General features: G+C 29.8%; 3 protein-coding genes across 8 annotated transcripts; 1 reads left to right on the top strand and 2 right to left on the bottom strand.

Annotated features, from left to right (window-relative positions):
* Window positions 1-2,085: 2,085 nt before the first annotated feature.
* LOC143209736 (UPF0047 protein YjbQ) lies at window positions 2,086-6,849 on the top strand. Of its 5 annotated transcripts, XM_076425812.1 has the most exons (5): window positions 2,088-2,319; window positions 2,401-2,526; window positions 2,598-2,768; window positions 3,232-3,368; window positions 3,674-6,849. In XM_076425812.1, the coding sequence occupies exons 3-5, from the start codon at window positions 2,609-2,611 to the stop codon at window positions 3,887-3,889; spliced, it is 513 nt and encodes a 170-aa protein (XP_076281927.1). In that variant the 5' UTR covers window positions 2,088-2,319; window positions 2,401-2,526; window positions 2,598-2,608; the 3' UTR covers window positions 3,890-6,849. The 5 variants fall into 5 exon arrangements, with proteins under 5 accessions (XP_076281928.1, XP_076281927.1, XP_076281926.1 ...); XM_076425813.1 differs by lacking the exon at window positions 2,401-2,526 and having other exon boundaries at window positions 2,086-2,319; XM_076425811.1 differs by having other exon boundaries at window positions 2,088-2,526.
* Window positions 6,850-7,902: 1,053 nt separating this feature from the next.
* On the bottom strand, window positions 7,903-12,844 carry LOC143209730 (uncharacterized). Its single transcript, XM_076425798.1, has 9 exons — window positions 12,701-12,844; window positions 10,754-10,860; window positions 10,441-10,660; window positions 10,019-10,318; window positions 9,765-9,961; window positions 9,473-9,622; window positions 9,090-9,378; window positions 8,882-9,010; window positions 7,903-8,812 (listed from the first exon to the last, which is right to left on the bottom strand). Exons 2-9 carry the CDS (start codon window positions 10,819-10,821, stop codon window positions 8,519-8,521), a joined length of 1,647 nt encoding a protein of 548 aa, XP_076281913.1. The 5' UTR covers window positions 10,822-10,860; window positions 12,701-12,844; the 3' UTR covers window positions 7,903-8,518.
* A 170-nt stretch (window positions 12,845-13,014) lies between these two features.
* Window positions 13,015-18,206, bottom strand: Rabggta (Rab geranylgeranyltransferase subunit alpha). 2 transcript variants are annotated; one of them, XM_076425799.1, is made up of 7 exons: window positions 17,773-18,206; window positions 17,411-17,521; window positions 17,144-17,262; window positions 16,643-16,830; window positions 16,369-16,560; window positions 15,027-15,602; window positions 13,015-14,960 (listed from the first exon to the last, which is right to left on the bottom strand). In XM_076425799.1, the coding sequence occupies exons 1-7, from the start codon at window positions 17,773-17,775 to the stop codon at window positions 14,518-14,520; spliced, it is 1,632 nt and encodes a 543-aa protein (XP_076281914.1). In that variant the 5' UTR covers window positions 17,776-18,206; the 3' UTR covers window positions 13,015-14,517. The 2 variants fall into 2 exon arrangements, with proteins under 2 accessions (XP_076281914.1, XP_076281915.1); XM_076425800.1 differs by having other exon boundaries at window positions 18,050-18,204.
* Between the last annotated feature and the right edge of the window lie 137 nt (window positions 18,207-18,343).

Raw genomic sequence — 18,343 nt, 5'->3', positions numbered from 1 at the left:
AGACACTGACAGAGAATATATGAAACAGCTTGATTTTTTCGATCACGCGGGTAAGACGCATTTCGCGAAGAAGCAATATTTTTTTATGCTCTTTGTGTTGAAATATTCTCTGCATTATTGCGGGGTCCCGTACAGAGCCCTTTTTTGGATTTGGCTCTTGGAACTTTGTAAACAACAAAAGTGTACATTTTTATGGAAGAACTTTTTTTCTGTACACTTTTTCCAAATGCTCTTTGCGTTGAAATACTCTCTGTATTATTGCGGATTAGCATGCAGAGCTCTTTTTTCGAAAAAGTGCACAGAAAAAAGTTCTTCCTTAGAAGCTGTATCCCCCTACTCCACCCCACTCTTTACCGGCGGCGTAGGAAAAACAACGTCTCCGGAAAATGTCTCTCAGTCGCCAAAAAGATACCCTTTATGGAGACGTTGCATTTACGACTGAAATGAGACAGCTGAAAGACGTTCACCCTCTGCTGTGAAAACAACGTCTCCATAAAGATATCTTTTTGGCGACTAAAAGACGTATCTTTGGGACATAGACGTTCAGACGGGACGACGACATGAAACAGACATCTATGAGACGATGTGTGCTGGTTGGGACGTTTGTATGAGGAATATTTTGTTCGTGGTCGGATTTACTTCGTACTTGGTCTTAATGCTCTTTGATATAATTAATCAAACACCTATTTCGGCATTTTAAAAAATTGAACCCTTAAGGGGGTGAAAAGGGGTTGCAACGTTTGTATGAGGAATATTTTGTTCGTGGTCGGATCAATGTGGCCGTACTTTGCAAATGCGTAGCAGTCTCCCTTGTTACCGACAAAAGTATAATAAGTTAATAAATAAGACCTTTGTGAGGGCGATTGCTGCCTAGATTGACCTTTATCTGGCGGTTTTGACTACTGAAAAAACCCGTGTTTGTATTATCACGCAATGAGAACGCGAATCCCGCATCCTTGCAATCTTGCAAATCGGCTGAATCCCACAATTATTTATGTAATATAATGTACAATTAAAAACCAATAAACATATTTCTCAAAAAAAAAAAAAAGCAGGCCCTGGGCTCGAGCCACTGATATAGTATATATATCAGTGGCTCGAGCCCCCTGCAGGTGAAATTCGCGCCATTTTGTGCACAGGGGCCCGGCAAAAATCGAGCCGGTGTGCTATCTGGTTCTATTTCATCTGTTTTGAATCGTTGTTTCACTTCATTTGCATGCAAATAAACGAAATGAAAATAGTAAGGGGATTATTCGACGATAAGTCTATTCCAGTCTATTCTGGTCTATTTCAATTCTTATACTTCGTCCATATATATATGTATATATTTATATAATATATATTCCCCGACAGCACAGTCTGCCCGAGCCCACCGCCGGACCCAGCTAGCCGAGCCCCAGCCCGACACGTTACGGGCTAACGCAATGCTTGGCTCAGCGTTGAGACCAAATCAGGACGATTTAGCCTGGCCCCTGTGCACAAAAGGGCGCGATTTTCACCTGCCGGGGGCTCGAGCCCAGAGCCTGACGGCCGGGCTGGGATTCAGCCTGTTTTTGAGAGGGCAGCACGGTATCACACTAATGTGGCCAATCAGTGCTTCGATTGGGCCCAACTTTTCTCGCGCATGCGCGACACAGGGCGGGTCGCATCAATGTGGCAGTACTTTGCAAATGCGTAGCAGTCTCCCTTGTTACCGACAAAAGTATAATAAGTTAATAAATAAGACCTTTGAGGGCGATTGCTGCCTAGATTGACCTTTATTTGGCGTTTTTGACTACTGAAAAAACCCGTGTTTGTATTATCACGCAATGAGAACGCGAATCCCGCACCCTTGCAATCTTGCAAATCGGCTGAATCCTAGCCCGGCCGGCAGGCCCTGGGCTCGAGCCCTCGGCAGGCGGAAAACGCGCCCTTTTGTGCACAGGGGCCAGGCTGAAACCGAGCCGGTGTGCCGTCGGGGTTATTGTATACAATTGTATACAAATATGTTATTAGACTTTCAATTATCATAACTTCTATTTTTAATTTTTGTAAAACGTCAATAAATAAATAGGACAATTTTAGCTGAGAACGTACCATAACGGAACACAACTTATATCACTGTTTAGATTATCATTCGATATTCGATTTATTTATTCTCTGACATATGGCGTACAGTATGGCACGTTATCCGTTAAGATTTTTTTAAGCGGTGCATTAAGTAATTTGTATTCATTAGTGATATAATGATTTATTTTCAAACAATTTCACCATCTCGTTTTTTTACTATTAGTATGTGTACATGATACTAATAGTAATATTCCGTGTATTTAGATGAAGGTGAGCATACATGTATGTATTTAAACGCGATAGGTAGTCAATCATTATTTCTCATAACCTTTTCATGAATACGAAATACAGCAGATGCAATTAGACAATCTTAAAAGATGTGGTTAAGTCCATACGTCTTGTAGCCGACAAGAGGCGAAGATAGACGTATACCATTTCCAATGGAGTGGACCGTGTTCTCGTGATTTTTGGCTCGAAGTAGATTTTACCGTATCTTCGCTTTGCGAGAAATTTTATTCGAAGTCTAGTTAACTGTGTAATCTCTACAGCGTATCATATCATGGCCTCGACAAAGAGAAAGATTCAAATTGGTTCTGCTTGGTTTCAAACGAAAATTAAACTAAGACCACAGCATCGAGGTATCCATCACGTTACCGAAGAAATATTAGGAAAAATTCCGGAACTCTGCGAATTTTCTGTTGGACTTTGTCACATACAAAGTAAGTGAAATTCTATACTATGCGATTTCTTTATCGTTATACCGCTTTTACGAAAATATTACAATGAGTGCACTAAACTACATGTAGCACTCCATATTCCTTATTTTGCCTAGTGTAATTTTGTTTATAATCTGTTGCACATAGAATATCAGACAAATATCGATATACGTATATTTCAAATAATGGCGTTTAACACATAAATACACAGAAATAACAAATTTGAAATATACACATGTATGTACATTTAAAACTTTTGAAACTTTAACATTTCTTTTGGATTTATATATTAATAGAAAAGTGTTAAATACATGTTTTTGTATTACTCTGTAATGTATAAAGTTTTTGGAAGATATAAATAATATAAATAAATTTGATTGAAATTAATAAAAAAAGTTTCGTCCATAAACGAAATATATTTCTTATAAATAAGAAGATATAAACATTTTAATTTTGAAACTTTCAGTTCTTCATACATCGGCAAGTTTAGCATTAAATGAAAATTGTGATCCAGATGTTAGAGATGATGTAGAAATGATGCTTAATAAAATAGTTCCTGAAGGTTTGGCCTATAGACATAGCCGGGAAGGACCAGATGATATGGTAAATTTATAAATAAATAGCTACTGTTTTTACGATTGAATGAATTTTACAATATTCTCAAATTAATCCTTTTGTGGTCGAGTATTTGTTTATAATATGTTGTACATTAATTGAAGGTAACCCAATTAAAGAACCAGTAATACATATAACACGGAAAAGTAAACTGTTTTATAGCGAAAGGGTTAATAAGTAATTTTGTTTTAATTTGAAAATGAATATAACTTTAAAAACCAGTATGTTCATAGATGAACATCTATAAGTTATTCGAAATTCATACAAATGTTCTATAATTGTATTAATTGCAGCCAGCACATGTAAAGGCGTGTTTCCTTGGTTCTTCGTTGAGCATTCCAATTACCGATGGGAAATTAACCTTGGGAAAATGGCAAGGAATTTGGCTATGTGAACATCGTAACAATGCTGGAAGACGTAAAGCTGTAATAACATTAACTGGTTGTCTCCGGGATCCTGCAAGTAGCCCTTTGACTCCTGTTAGTCCTATTGCCTCTACTAGCAGCTAGGACCACTCACACCCCCAAAGGCGTAGCAAACGTCATCTGGGCATATCTAAATCTAATTACTCGATCTAGCAGCTGCTTAATTTTAGTCCAAATCTGAGAGTGTAATTGAAAAAAGAGTGTGTGGATACTGTAAAAGGATACACACAAATATAAAAGTTTATCTTGTGGATTCAATTACAATATTAATCATATTATGGAATTTAGTCACTTTATCAATACATAGGTTTTAGAATAATAAAAACTACTGACAATATTTATTATATATATATTATATCATATCTGTATATGGAAGTAATGCATTCATTATTTGTACTTTTAATAGATATAGAGTGGTAAACGATGAATTTACATTTGGTAGTTCTTTTTTAAAACTACTAAGTACACATTCCAATCTAAGTTAACAGCAATGGTTAAAAAAAGAATACGGTTTAGTAAACATGATGTTGTTCAGTAATTATAAACTGCCAGAGCATGTGTATACCGTATATATCCCGAAAAGATAAAATCGAATTAACTTGAAGTATCCAGCACTCTTCTTTATTGCTCTTAGATGAAATTGTGCATTCTAATATAATGCGTCCAATACTCCGAATTTAATTACATAGCTTTATTTAAGAAGTCCTTTTATAAAAACCATGAACAACAACAAAATAGCATTAACAAATGCTCGGCTGAGAACTTGCATTATTTTTTCTAATATTCAAAGATATCTCAGTTTGAGCATATGTAATATGTTAAAAATTTCTAACGCAGTGCTTATCATAGGCTAGGCATTTCTAATGACGTTTCCATTGCATTGGGGGTGTATATAGGCTTATACTCAACACTTCTTTGCTGTGCTAATAAATTTCGCCTAGGGATATTTACATACCTTTCAGTAATAGTCTAAACAAGTGGAGACAAGTCAGAATGAAAGTAGAATTCGATAACATTATTGAGCTATGCAAATAATGATTGTATTGTTAAGTAGTCACCAAGTTCAGGAAAGTATTATAAATCTTGATTAAACTAACCAAAATATGTAAAATATCATCTGGGAAATCTAGCACTGCAAAGGGTTGTAATAAAGATTAATTATAATGTTACGAAATTAACCAAAGCTTATCATGGGGGCTTGTTAACGTATCTAATATACTGTAAAGCAAACAGTTGATGTTAGTTGTTAATATTTCTCACATGTAGCATAAATGGTCATCCATTACAATTAATGGAAAAGCTTTAATGTAAATTATCCAATAATGCAGTTCATATAGCTTAAACAGAAACAGCTCAAAAACTGTAGCATTATAAAAAAATTGTAATACTTAAGACTATCAATTTGTAGCCAATCACAAATTTTGTTGTCCATTCTCAAAAATTTAAATCGCGTTAATATATTTCGTTTTATAACGTTGAAAAGTCAAAAAGTAAAAATGCCATGTGTAGACGCAATTTTAAGTTTGTAATCGACCTCATTAAGCAGGTTATTTAATAAGTAAAATGTATAAGTATAATGAATATAACCAACTAAAGAAATGTAATAATAATTCACTAGCAATTTACTTGCATACTAAATTCATTTCAATAATTTGATAATTGGTATAGTATCGTTTTTCTTTTTATAAAACAATTACTCTAGCAGTAATGCAATACAATTTTACCGTTCAATAATATATAAATATATTTAATTCTACGTTGATACTTGATGAAGTAATTTAAACTTATGTTTTGTTTTTCAATGAAATCGCATTAATGAAGTTCCATTTAAATGAATATAATAGAATCTCAATTTAATACATATTAAAAAGAAATCTGTTTTTACAAAAGATTTAGTAATTTTTTAAAATCTAAATTTGTGGATATACATTAATAATTTGTAAAATTTTGTATGTTTTTTATCACTTGAAGATTTTTGGTGATTATCATGTAACTATTATTATCATATAAACTATAGAATACAGGAAATTCAAACCTTATATGTAACGAGTGTCTTGTAAAACTGAATAACATATTGGCAATTGATTTAAACTGAGTTTTTATATGAAGGTAACATATAAATAGTAGGTACATACCTAGTATGTACTTATATTATTTTTCTCTTATCTACGTAATACACTAATTTCATATGATTTCTTACTTTTTGAAATAAAAACTTCCTTACAGTACTCCAACAAGTGTGTTAAAAATGTGAATGTAATATACTTGTATGTACAATCTTCAAAGTTGTTCCAACGTTATTCAATCTTTTTCCTATCTGTATAAAATCAAATGTTATTACTAATATAGTGTCTTTTGACAATGTTTATATGTTATCCCGTGTGCAATGTAAATTAAAGAACATTAACTCTCGTACATATATGTATCGAACGATTCAATGACTATTTTAACAAGAAATGTTAAGAAGGAAAAATAATTTTATCGAAACGTTTTTTATTAAATTTTCAAAACTCTTAATTTTTAATATATTGCATATTTCAAGAAAAATAATTATAAACTCGAAACATATTTCTGCTTCGGAACAATTTTTTATGGAAACAAGATATACAAATGGAATTTCAAAACTTGTACTCTTCGTATGGAAAAAATTATATTCATATATTCAGTTATCGATCACACACAATTAAAGATGAGATAAGTAATATATAAACTGGCCATATGCTTTTAAGTTGTTTAAGTTATTCAATATTAATAAAATTTTCTAAGTGTACAAAGTTCGATTAGTTTTTAGCTGGATATAGTGGACCTGTATCATTATATATTAACAAAATTTAATACGTTAAGATTATACAATATAAATATATATATATATATACATATTGGTTATCATAACATAATTTAATCTTACTATATGTACATATAACATTATATTTAAAGAAACCATAGTGAGAATATCACAATTTATGAGTCAGTGTAATAAAATTTGATTGAAAATATTGTATATTATCTTTAACATTAGAAAAATAAAATTATTTATACAAAAATTATAGTAAATAATTTTACTATTTCAATAAATTTGAATGAACATGAAAAGGACTTAAGCATAAAACTATATGCCCTAATTTTTATTTTTTATTCCAATTTGTAGTATACTAATTGAAGGTCAATATTATATCACTCCATTTAGGTATACATATTTACATTAAGAAGTATTAGTTACGTAGAACGGGTTTAGGATTAAAAATGTACAGGTTTAAATTTTAAATACATACAAGTCAGGAATTTAGATACATATTTTATTTGAACTAGTAGTCAATAACACATATCTATAAAATATTTAGAAAAGATAGTGTTACCAATATTGTCATTACAAATAATTCAAAATATTTTATTAACATTATTAACGTAGAAATAATGTAGTTTCTAACAATCAGTTACATTTGTAAAGTGTTCATATTGTAGTGTTTATAAAAACGGCGGGTTTTACTTTATACATCCTTATAGTTTTCGTTTCTAGACAAACTACGTATTACATAGTAATAACCATAATAATATTAATATATTTATTAAAATATATTGCACTTATGTAATTAAGTTCTTCAATTTGTCAAATGAAATTATAATCTTGATACCTTGACCTCATTTGTATCGTACTAAGTTACTAAATGATAGTGCATTATTTTAATTTAAACAAGAAGGTACTTTGACATTGTATATATATTACAAATGAAAAATTATATGTATATTATCATTAACAATGCATTGCAAAAAGTCTGCACCAATATTATTCTTAACATATAATAATTACTGTAATCAAATACAGATTTTTTCATAAAATATATTTGTAATAATATATGGTAATCATTTTTTAAATATATATACGGAAACACATATATATTCATATTGTTTTCAAAATAGCGTAATATACTTAAGAGTGATTCAGAGTATCACCCAATATAAAATGTTCTACTAAATCTACTATCTTCCCTCCACATTCTTCTTTGTTTGAAATATCAATAGTTATTTTAATAATACATCAGTGTATAAAAATATATTTATCCAAATATATATTGATCCCAATATATTACTTTATTAGAATAGAAACCCGCTTCTTAGGTTTCGTTACCTTAGACTTTGCAGTTTTTATTATACTAAAATTCGTTTCATAATTATGTGTTACATGTTTTGCAACCAAAACTAAAGTAATTCAGGACCAATATTTTAAGCATAATATAATGAATGTCATGAAATTTAAAAGTTAAAATATTCATTGTGCAAGTCAAATTTAATCATAGAGTTTATCTGATTTCGTATTTTTACCATTAAAAAATATGTAAATAAAATACTTTAAAAAATATTATATATATATATACATATATATATATTAGTATAATGAATAATATTTTAATATATTAGTGATGCACACACAGAAACTATAATCTTCAATATAACTCGATGACCCTCGATATGAGATTCATATTGCAAATATTTGAAATAAACATTGTTATGCTTGAAACTATAGATATCTTTTCAAAATTATATATCGTTGAGAAACAGTGAGAAATTTCGAATTAATAACAATTCTGCAAAATTAATTATAATCCTATACATATATAAATTCTTTTTGATAGTTGATTACTCATAATTAATTATATAGTAGATTCAAGTTATAATTTAAACTTTTCCTTTGTAGATAATACACGAAAGTATGAGTTAATTAACTTGAGGATTAAAGATATGGTCGATAATTTCTGGTGAAGGCTTACCATCTGGTTTATTGTCAGATTCACTAAATTCTTTATAATTTTCAGGTATCGGATGTGGTCCCGGATTTCTCAAATCATTTGCTTTATCTTGTACTTCTTTGAACGATGCTTTAATATTATCTAACGCTGTGCCCAACCCCATTTTTATTAGATTAAATTCTTGTGTCACAAGTGAAAGTCGTCCCAAGAGATAATTCAAGTTTTTATCGACTTCTGTCATGCGCTCCGTTATCTCGCCCACCTGAACATAAAAAATATTTATTTAGGTGAAATTTAATACTGTCACATCTGACAAATTCAAGGGTTTTACCTTGGTTTCCATGCCGTCCATAGTAGTTGTTGTACCATTCACATAATCCACGTTTTGTTTATGCAATTTCTCTAAAGTTTTTGTGCTTTCTGTCATTTGTTGATACATAACATTTATTTGTCGCCAGACCTTTTACAAAAATAAATTTTATACATCGTTCGAATAAAACAATTTTATGATACGTCACATATATATATATAATTACTACCTCATTCATTTCTTGTTCCATTTTAGTAGTTAAATTTGCCAAAGCACCATTCTGATTGTCCATAATATCATTTGATATACCGTCAAATCTTTGATTTAAAGTATTATTGATATTTACACCCTGTGCTTTCACTAAATCTCCCACTTCTAAAAGAATTTGGTGTACCCCATATTCAACTCTTTTTTTAGTATCCAAGACATGATCAGCCATCGAAACCATTACAGATTGTCCCTTTTCAAGATCATTTAATTCTTGATTCACACGTTCAGCATTATTTGCCAAGTCCATTCTAAAATCTCAAAAATATTTAATTCGATGCTGTCAACGTTAGTGAGAAAGTTATAGTTAACAAATCGTTCCCTACATTTTTACAATAATATTACCTAAGAGTTCCTATCGTCTCCTTTGTCTCAACTTTAGCCTTCTCTAATTTATCTTCTAAATCATTGACTCCTTTGGTAACAACATCCTTTAAAGCATGTTTAGCTTCCTGTAAGAGCGTTTGCGATTCATTATGATGAACATTGTTAATCCTGAAAAACAAAGTGTCTTGTTAAATCGTATGCATCGATTACATTCTGAAGTGTAGTTTTGTAGTAATCTACAAAATATTTATTGTTGGAACTACATAGTTTTTCAGTTTACAGAAATTTTTAATAGTTATATGAATGTTACCTTGGTAATTCTCGAATTTGTTCAGATACATTCTCTAAAAGTTGTTGTATTGAAGGTAAAGCTCTTGCATGTTTATCAATATTAAAAATAGTATCAAGCTGTGGTTCTTGTAACCTTTCTTTAATTTTCTGAGTGTGTTCTCTAACTTTCTCTAGAGAGATCTCAAGATCGCTAAGCCTTGAATTAATATCCTGGATCTATAGAGTATACAAACTTAGTATATGTTTTAATATGCTATATTAATCATTATTTACCTCCGTCAATAGTGCTTGCGTTGTTCCCGTTTGAACATTTGGAATATCTTTTAATTTCATTGCTTCAGATTGTAATATTGACTCGGCTTTTGAAATTCTTTCCATCAACACTGATTCTGTATTATTTAGTTTTGAGATAACAAGAGAGACATTGTCAACAGGAGGTGGTGTAACAACTGGTCGAGCATTAACTTTAGATACTTTAGTCTCAATATCTGTAAGCCAGCCTTCTAACCGACTTTCCAAATCTTCTAAAGTATCAACAGTTTTTTGCATTTGTATTCTCTCACGTTCATCTCTCTAAACAAAATAAATGAAAACCGAATTCAGAGTGTATAACAAATAACTTATGATATAATTGTTTTGTTTGTATTACAAGAAACTTATTAGAATGTTCAAAATAATATAAGTCAATGATATACCTGTGAAATTAATTGTTCAATTCCTGTCACTTTTTCATCTAGTTTTGTTATTTGTAATTTAAGGCTATCCACTGTTGACATACGTTTTGTCAAAATAGCAATAGCCTTTTTCAATTGTTCACCTAACTGACGTTCTCTTACTTCATGTCTTTCTAATTTTTCTGTATTCTCCCGCATCATATGTACTAAACTCAACATCGCATCTTTAATGTCTTCGTGTCTGAAAACAATCATGAGTTTTCTAACAAATGGATTTTTAATCAAAGGTAAACTTACATTTAAATTCTCATTGTAAAAGGTATATAAAACATACGTAATTTCCCTAGTATTGCTTAGACTGACACAAAGTAATTGTAAAGACAATATCAAAATATACTTCATTGTTGTGGCAGTGCTGATAGTAAATGCTGATAGAAATATCTGAAATAATAATAAAAAAAATATTACTTGCTTACATCTACGCGGTAATGTAATTATATTTATATATACCTATGACTAAATTGTAATATCAACTAGAATATCATAGTAACTCGCATAGTAGATATAATGTCTTTAAAGTGAGTGGAATGCTTCCTTTAGTCAATTAATTGAATACAGTGTTATTGAGATAAGAAGCAAAGAGGTCATTACTGATGACTCTGATGGTAAGAGCATCTTTGTCAGTGAACTGCAGTAGTAATTAAAACTTTCATAGTTAAGAAGGCAAATGTTTCATTTTTAACAATCACAATTGTGTTGAATTGGATCTTTACGTATTTTTTACTTCAATTCAATATATTTCGTATATTTGCATATGTTATAATTATTTATTTTAAATTATCAGTATATTATGCATAAATTCTGTTTATATACATATTAAATACGGATGTGAAGGGCGAGACAAAGCGGCAGAGAGAGAGAGAGAGAGAGAGAGAGAGAGAGAGAGAGAGAGAGAGAGAGAGAGAGAGAGAAGAGAATAGAGGAAAAGAAAAGTAGAAATACTGTTCTCTTTTTTTATGAATAGTTGTACACATGCAGATAAACCAAAGTGAGGTATATAAAGCTATTATATATCTTTATTATAATCTGTATAAAAGATGTAACTATTTAAAAATTGTATCTGTATTCCTTTGTATGAAAATGTGTTACAGCTTTTTACTGTTGAACGTCACAAAGAGAGTTCAAATTTTAGCTATTTTTAGATCTACAGATATACATCAACTGCCATTTGATGGAGCCATATGGTCCATTTAAACCATATGTTTCAAGTGCAATAAATTCATTTTTTATGCTAATGGCTTTGAACATGTCACTGTGTGTGTTTAAAATAAAACACATGCATGTGTTACAACACTAAAATAAAACATAAGAAATCTATGAAGTCTTTCTTGAGTTATAATGTTATTAACTGCTGTACAAGTAATTTGTAATTTAGACAAGACAAATACAATTCAATAATGTTAAACAAATAATAATGTTGAAATGAAAAATATATTTATCTGATGTATATTTACAATTTTTTAATGTCTATTATATAATCTTTTTTTAATTATCCTTCTAACAATTTTGGAAACAAATTTCGAATTATGCTAATGCGACAACATAATTATATATGTATTAACATTTTCTTAATATCACACTTCCTTTATAGCAATAAAAATAATATAACAATAAGTGAAAAATAATGTATATAAATACACGCTTTATAGGTACATGCTATTTTGTAAATAACTCAAGCATACATAAATATGTCACGATTCCTTTGTTCCTTTACATTTGAGAATATTTATTTATAAAACATCATTATTTATAAACATTTATGAAATATCGATGCATTTTGATGAACTAAATATATCTATTAGTTTAAACTAAATATGATTACTAACGACGAACGAACATCGACCACCATTTTAAAATAAAAATTAAAACGAAACAATTGATTGAAATTTTATAATGTGAAATAAAAACGACACTTTATTTACTTCGAACATGTATTTTATATTTTAAAAATGAAATATTTTTTGAGATACTTTTATAGAAAAAAAAAGGAACGTTGAACGGTAAAGTATAACAATAATAATATATATTGATAAAATACGATAAAATATTGCTCTAAATATTATTTTGAGATACATGTATATATTTGTACTATACAACAATAAACAAATTTTAGTATATAAGTTGTTTTACACATAACTTCGTTTATTAAAACAAAAAAGCATGTTGACGATTGCAAGAAGAATACGATGTATTTAATTTTTAAAATAGTGTTTTTACTTACATATAAATATAAATAGTATTTTTTTCGTTGAGTTTAAAAGGTAGAGGTATGTAAACTTCTGTTTCCTTATTCGATCAACAGAGAACTGATTCCACTGATTCTCATGTCATTACCTAAGTCCACATTTGGATTTTTAAAAAACTAAACATAAAGTATACCCTACTATGTAGCGACAAGTAGCGGACAGTTTTCGTACTATGTACCGCCACTGGTTTGATCACAAAATGTGGAAAAAGGAACCATGAAGAGTGCATGAAGAGCAATTGCAATAGATACATGTAAATTGATGTATATTTATTATTAAAATATCGATTTCATTAAAAAAAACTTTGTAAATATGTAAAGTTTGAAACTGAAAGAATCAATAGAGGTAAAACTATCGCCAAACTGGCCAAACTTATAAATTATACTGATTTGAATTTCATTATTATTTTGTTGGTACCAATGAATTCGACAATAACTGGACAATAACTGACAATAACACAATAATAAATAACACAATAACGCAGCGATGGGCGCGGCAGGGGCATAGATTTATAGAGATAGATGAGATTGGATGAGATAGACTCGGATTGGATAGACTGCGCGGGCTGCGCGGCCTGTACGAAGGATAAACAAACGTCGAACGAAGAGGACACACTGGGACACACCAAGAAGACAGCGGCGTTAGATTTATTTTCCGAGCAGTTATTGTTTTAGCGTCATCCCCGAACCAGATCATTCAGGTCGTTGCGTCCATGTTTTAGTATATTTAAGTTTGACTTGACTTCGTTATCTTACTCTTGTTGAATTCTTCAGTATTCTTTTGTTGTCTCGAGCTTGATCTCGTGCAATCTCGTGGATCTTGGTCCAAAATTTATCGTAATAGAGGACGTAAGAAATCGAGTTGTTGTACACAAACAAATCGATATGAATGAATCACGTATGTGATAAAACAAAAATAACTTTTTTAATAATATTTAACTCATGAAATTACGTATATTATATTACGTTTCAAATGTTATCGCGTTTTCGAATTGTCTTCTTCTTTCATTGAATGGTACTTAAAAAGAGACGGAACATCAACTTAAAGCGGCAATAAGATTTTAAATTTCGCCACGAACTCTAATGTTAGAATGAAATTGTAATGAGGAGCAATAATGTTACACAGATTTTCTTTATAAACGGTGAAATGTATTAAAATCTATAAAATTTTGCATTTTGTGATTTAACATTTGTCTTTTTTACTAAACTTACTCCTTCTTTCATTTGAAGCATGTAATTTAAAGCATTATATCTTTTTTCTACGTCATATATATATGTCTTATTTAATATAAATAATTTTTCTTATTGACAGACAGAATTGTTATTATAATTTTTAGTAAAATACAACATTTATTCATAAAATGCTATTAAAATCGATTGATGGTATTATTAGCAAAGTTCATCGTTAGATGTGCTTCAATTATAACTAATATATGCACAAATTTTTCTTAGTAAAACATTCGTGTTATCTTACCGTTTTCTTTAGACGTGGTATTACAATACTCTTCAATATTACGTTTTCAATTTAACCACACACACACACACACACACGCGCACGCACGCACGCACACACACACACACATCGTATAATAAACAGAAATTGAAATATTCCAATTTGAATTGTATATGTTAACAATATATATATATATATAGAAACCTGAGAAAAATCCCTGCATAGTAATGAATACATGATGATATAAGTATTTTTGCGATCACCTTAACCAAAAGTAAAAGTTTAATTTATTACGTACTTACAGCCATTCACTTGAGTTTTAATATATTTATTATTCAAATTATTCTATATGTAATTCTAAATTTTGATTAGTTTCCATAATAGTATTTCTTAATTCTGTAACGTTACACACCGGATTTTCCCTTAAATCAAGCGATTTTAATTTATGTCTTGTTAGTAATTGTAGTATTTCTTTTAAATTATTTAGTTTATTATTTCTTAATGACAAAACCTCAAGATTGTCTAATGTTGGAAACTTTTCTAGACTTTCTAACTGATTATTCGATAGAAACAATTTCTTACAGTTCTGTAGTAAAGATAACTGATGTAAAGAAATCAATAGAAAGTTCGAATTAAGATTTACTTCTTCGAAGAAACTAAGATATTCGTTACTACTTAATGTTGTCAAATTTGATCCTGAAAGATCAATTTTTAAGTTTATATCTTCATCTTCTTCTGTGCTCCATAATTCGTGTAATTTATACTCTATGACATATTTACTTCCTGAAAAAATTCGTATGATTTGTATGATTATTCTATTTTTTTTTAGTCTTAATTAAATATACTTACGTAGATCTTTATAGTAACTAAACCGAAGAGGATCAACTTCCAACAAAATATTCAAATTTGTTAAAATGTCATCATTAAATTTCACAAAGTCGATTTTTTTCATTAAATGTACCGCAGTAAGAATAGCCCACTTGTTATCAGGTTCCAATTCTATAAGTTGCTTATAGTTTGACAATTGATCCAGTAGTTGGTCCTGATTGTAACAGGTTCTAGATTTTCTTGTTTTATAAACCCACTTTTGATTAAAATGATATACAGGATAAACTCTTCCTTTGATAGCAACTTGGATTTCTCTTATTTCATTCAATTGCTTCTTAAATGTACCAAACAACAATTTGGAAAATTTTGTTTTTTGCCAGGACTTCCATTGGACAGGTTCAATTACATTGTTAATATACAAAGATATTGATTCCAATGATACAGTTTGGTCAGTAAAGAGGGTTATTTGATTTTCTAGCAATAAAACTTGAAACAGAGTAGAATCAAAATCTCGAGCATTTAATAACCATCTTTGGTAAAACCAGGCACTAGTATCATTAGGATCTGTAAATGTAGCATTCATCACTAAGTCCAGCTCTAGAAAAAGATAATATATTGTGTACCACAAATGTGTGTATATGTTATCATGTTATGATTAAAATAGTATTATGTAGAAGTGTGCGAGAACTCGAAAATGTCAAGTACTCGAGGGACACAGTTTTCACCGACTCCAGATTTGACAAACACCAACTTTAGTCGACGACAACATTATTCGATATTAACATCGTTTGACAACAACGTTAACCGACTGCATCTAACTTCTTATAGTGTAATAATTATATTTTTATACAAAAGTAAAAGTGTCATTCAGAATAGTTAAAGAAAAAAATAGCACCATCTATAGAAACGATGTTACTATCGACTAAAATCGTTGTCGGTTAAATTCGTTGTCGGTCCAATCTGGAGTCGGTGAAAACTGTGTCGGTGATTTTCATGGGACCCGGCCCGAAGGTATCAGATCGAGAACGCCTCCCGATCCCGAATAAAATTCTCGATCCGTCTTGATCCGGCGTTTTCGAATTCTCGTACGGTTCTAATATTATGACTAGACTGCGGATCTGTATGCATTTATGAAGAAATTGGTTGGGTGAAATATAAAAATAGTAAAAGATGTAGACAATTCAAGAATGTTGTAATGTTACTTTTAATGTAACAAAGTCGTTAAGGAATTAAATAAATTTCTATGTTATTCCTGCTTCCTACAATCAATGCAAAACATTTTTATTTTGCATAAAGATCCGCAGTCTAATTATAACAAATTTGATATATTTCTGTAGTAATTAGTATAGGTGATGAGTGTTACCATCTTTTTTCGTCTGATCAATGGTTTCTTGATCGCAATTATCGAACATAGTTGATAAAAGTCGGCTTCGATAATGCCAAGAAGAATAATTAGAAAAATTGCTTAGGATTTTTGAAGTAGAATATTTAAATTCATCTTCAGAAGAAACTCCAGCTTTCTGTACAACATATTGTCTATGATTCCAGCAGTGAACTAAAATAAAAGAGACACATTTTTATTTAATACTATTTTAAATAGCCAAAGATGAAGAAAGTTAATAATATTGGTAGCTCACAGTTTCTGTCGTCGATGTCTAAATACCTAGTACATAACATTAATTCCCTTTTCCAGTCAGGCTCTTTCATATTGTCCATGATCCATATTCTTTGGTACCATACATAATACGACTTAGGATTACTCTTCAAACAATTTTCAGTGAGAACTAATTCACGTTTGTATGATTCATTTAAGCGTTCTTGATTCCTATACCATTAAGGATATGTATATCTAATTTTACATTCATAACGAAGTGCAAAGTCAAGTCAATAATGAATATTTTCAATTAAAATATACTTTTACAAATGAATACCTTACTGATAGATAATCAAATATAAGATAATAAAATGCTATTTTAATGACTTGTTTATGCTGAACAGTGAAAAGTTTATAATATATCAGATTAATTAAGAGAAATGAAGTGATGCAATCATTTCATATAACAATAAACTGAAATAATCGCAATAGTTATCTCAATCGATAAGGTTTTCAAGTATATTTGTTTTTTTAATGTAACTACCAATCATTTTTTGTAAATGCCTCTCTACGAATATTCCATAATGTATAAATGTCAGAATTCTCTGTTAGTAAATTCTCGGAAACCATCATCAACTCATCATCGTATATTTGATCTTTTCTCTGGAACATTGAAATCAAGATTTTTATTTTTATAGTATTTGATATATTTTAATACATTGTATCTTTCTCTTTAATTAAAACAATTTCTGTAAATCCATAGTATTGAATATAAGAATATGTTAAATAGATAACATCAAAGGAAAATTACTTTTTGAAATATCAAGCTCATGCCAGCTCTATATTGTGCAAGTTTTTTAGCCCTTTCTTTCTTTTTTATTGCTTCTTGTTCCGCCGTTGTGCGAACCTTTACTCTTCCGTGCTAAAAACCATATTTAATTATTATTTTCAATAGGACTGGCAATGTATGGAATAAAATATGAAATATACATATATACTAATATCACTAAATTTTTATATAGAATAGTTATAAAATATAATTAAATTAGTAATATTAATGTAATTCTTTATCTATGTCAAATATATAACTTTTCATGTTGACATTGTACATATCCCATTCTTGATTAAATTTGATACCTCAAGAATTAATATAGAAATTGTAATTTTGATTACCATTGTAAATACTTTTAAGAATCTTCTATGTGAAGATTTTTTATTTTCTTAATTATTTGAGTATTGAACTCAATGTTATTACACTTGTACTTGTTGAACTTTTTACTTATTTCTATTTGCGAGGTTGAAAATTTTTTTCAACACTTTCAACACAAAACTTATGTAAATATTTCATGTTTTACACTTAAACGATGTTCGAGTAATTCTTTCTTTTTTAAATTAACGAATGGGCAGTGTAGATAGTAAAGAGAAATTTATTTTATTTAAAATTTTTTACCAATTATTGGTTAGAAACTACTCATATCACTGACATACGTAATATAAAAAGGGAATCATATGGTTTATAATATAATGTGACACTCAATGAAGTAATCTATGCAAGGTCTTCCATTGATTCGTTGGTGACTCATGGTGATGGTGACTGCTCATGCTATATATTGCTATATCTATATATATACAATTGGTTCCTGGCGATTCCTGAGAATTTCTGATTGGTTCCTGAATCCCTAGTAAGATTCTAGTAAATAGCAAATAACTAGCAAATAACTAGAATTTTACTAGATTTTGGGTT

This window comes from Lasioglossum baleicum, chromosome 6 (assembly GCF_051020765.1).
Source record: "Lasioglossum baleicum chromosome 6, iyLasBale1, whole genome shotgun sequence".
Lineage (NCBI taxonomy): Eukaryota > Metazoa > Arthropoda > Insecta > Hymenoptera > Halictidae > Lasioglossum > Lasioglossum baleicum.
This window is presented reverse-complemented; position numbering and strand designations above follow the sequence as displayed.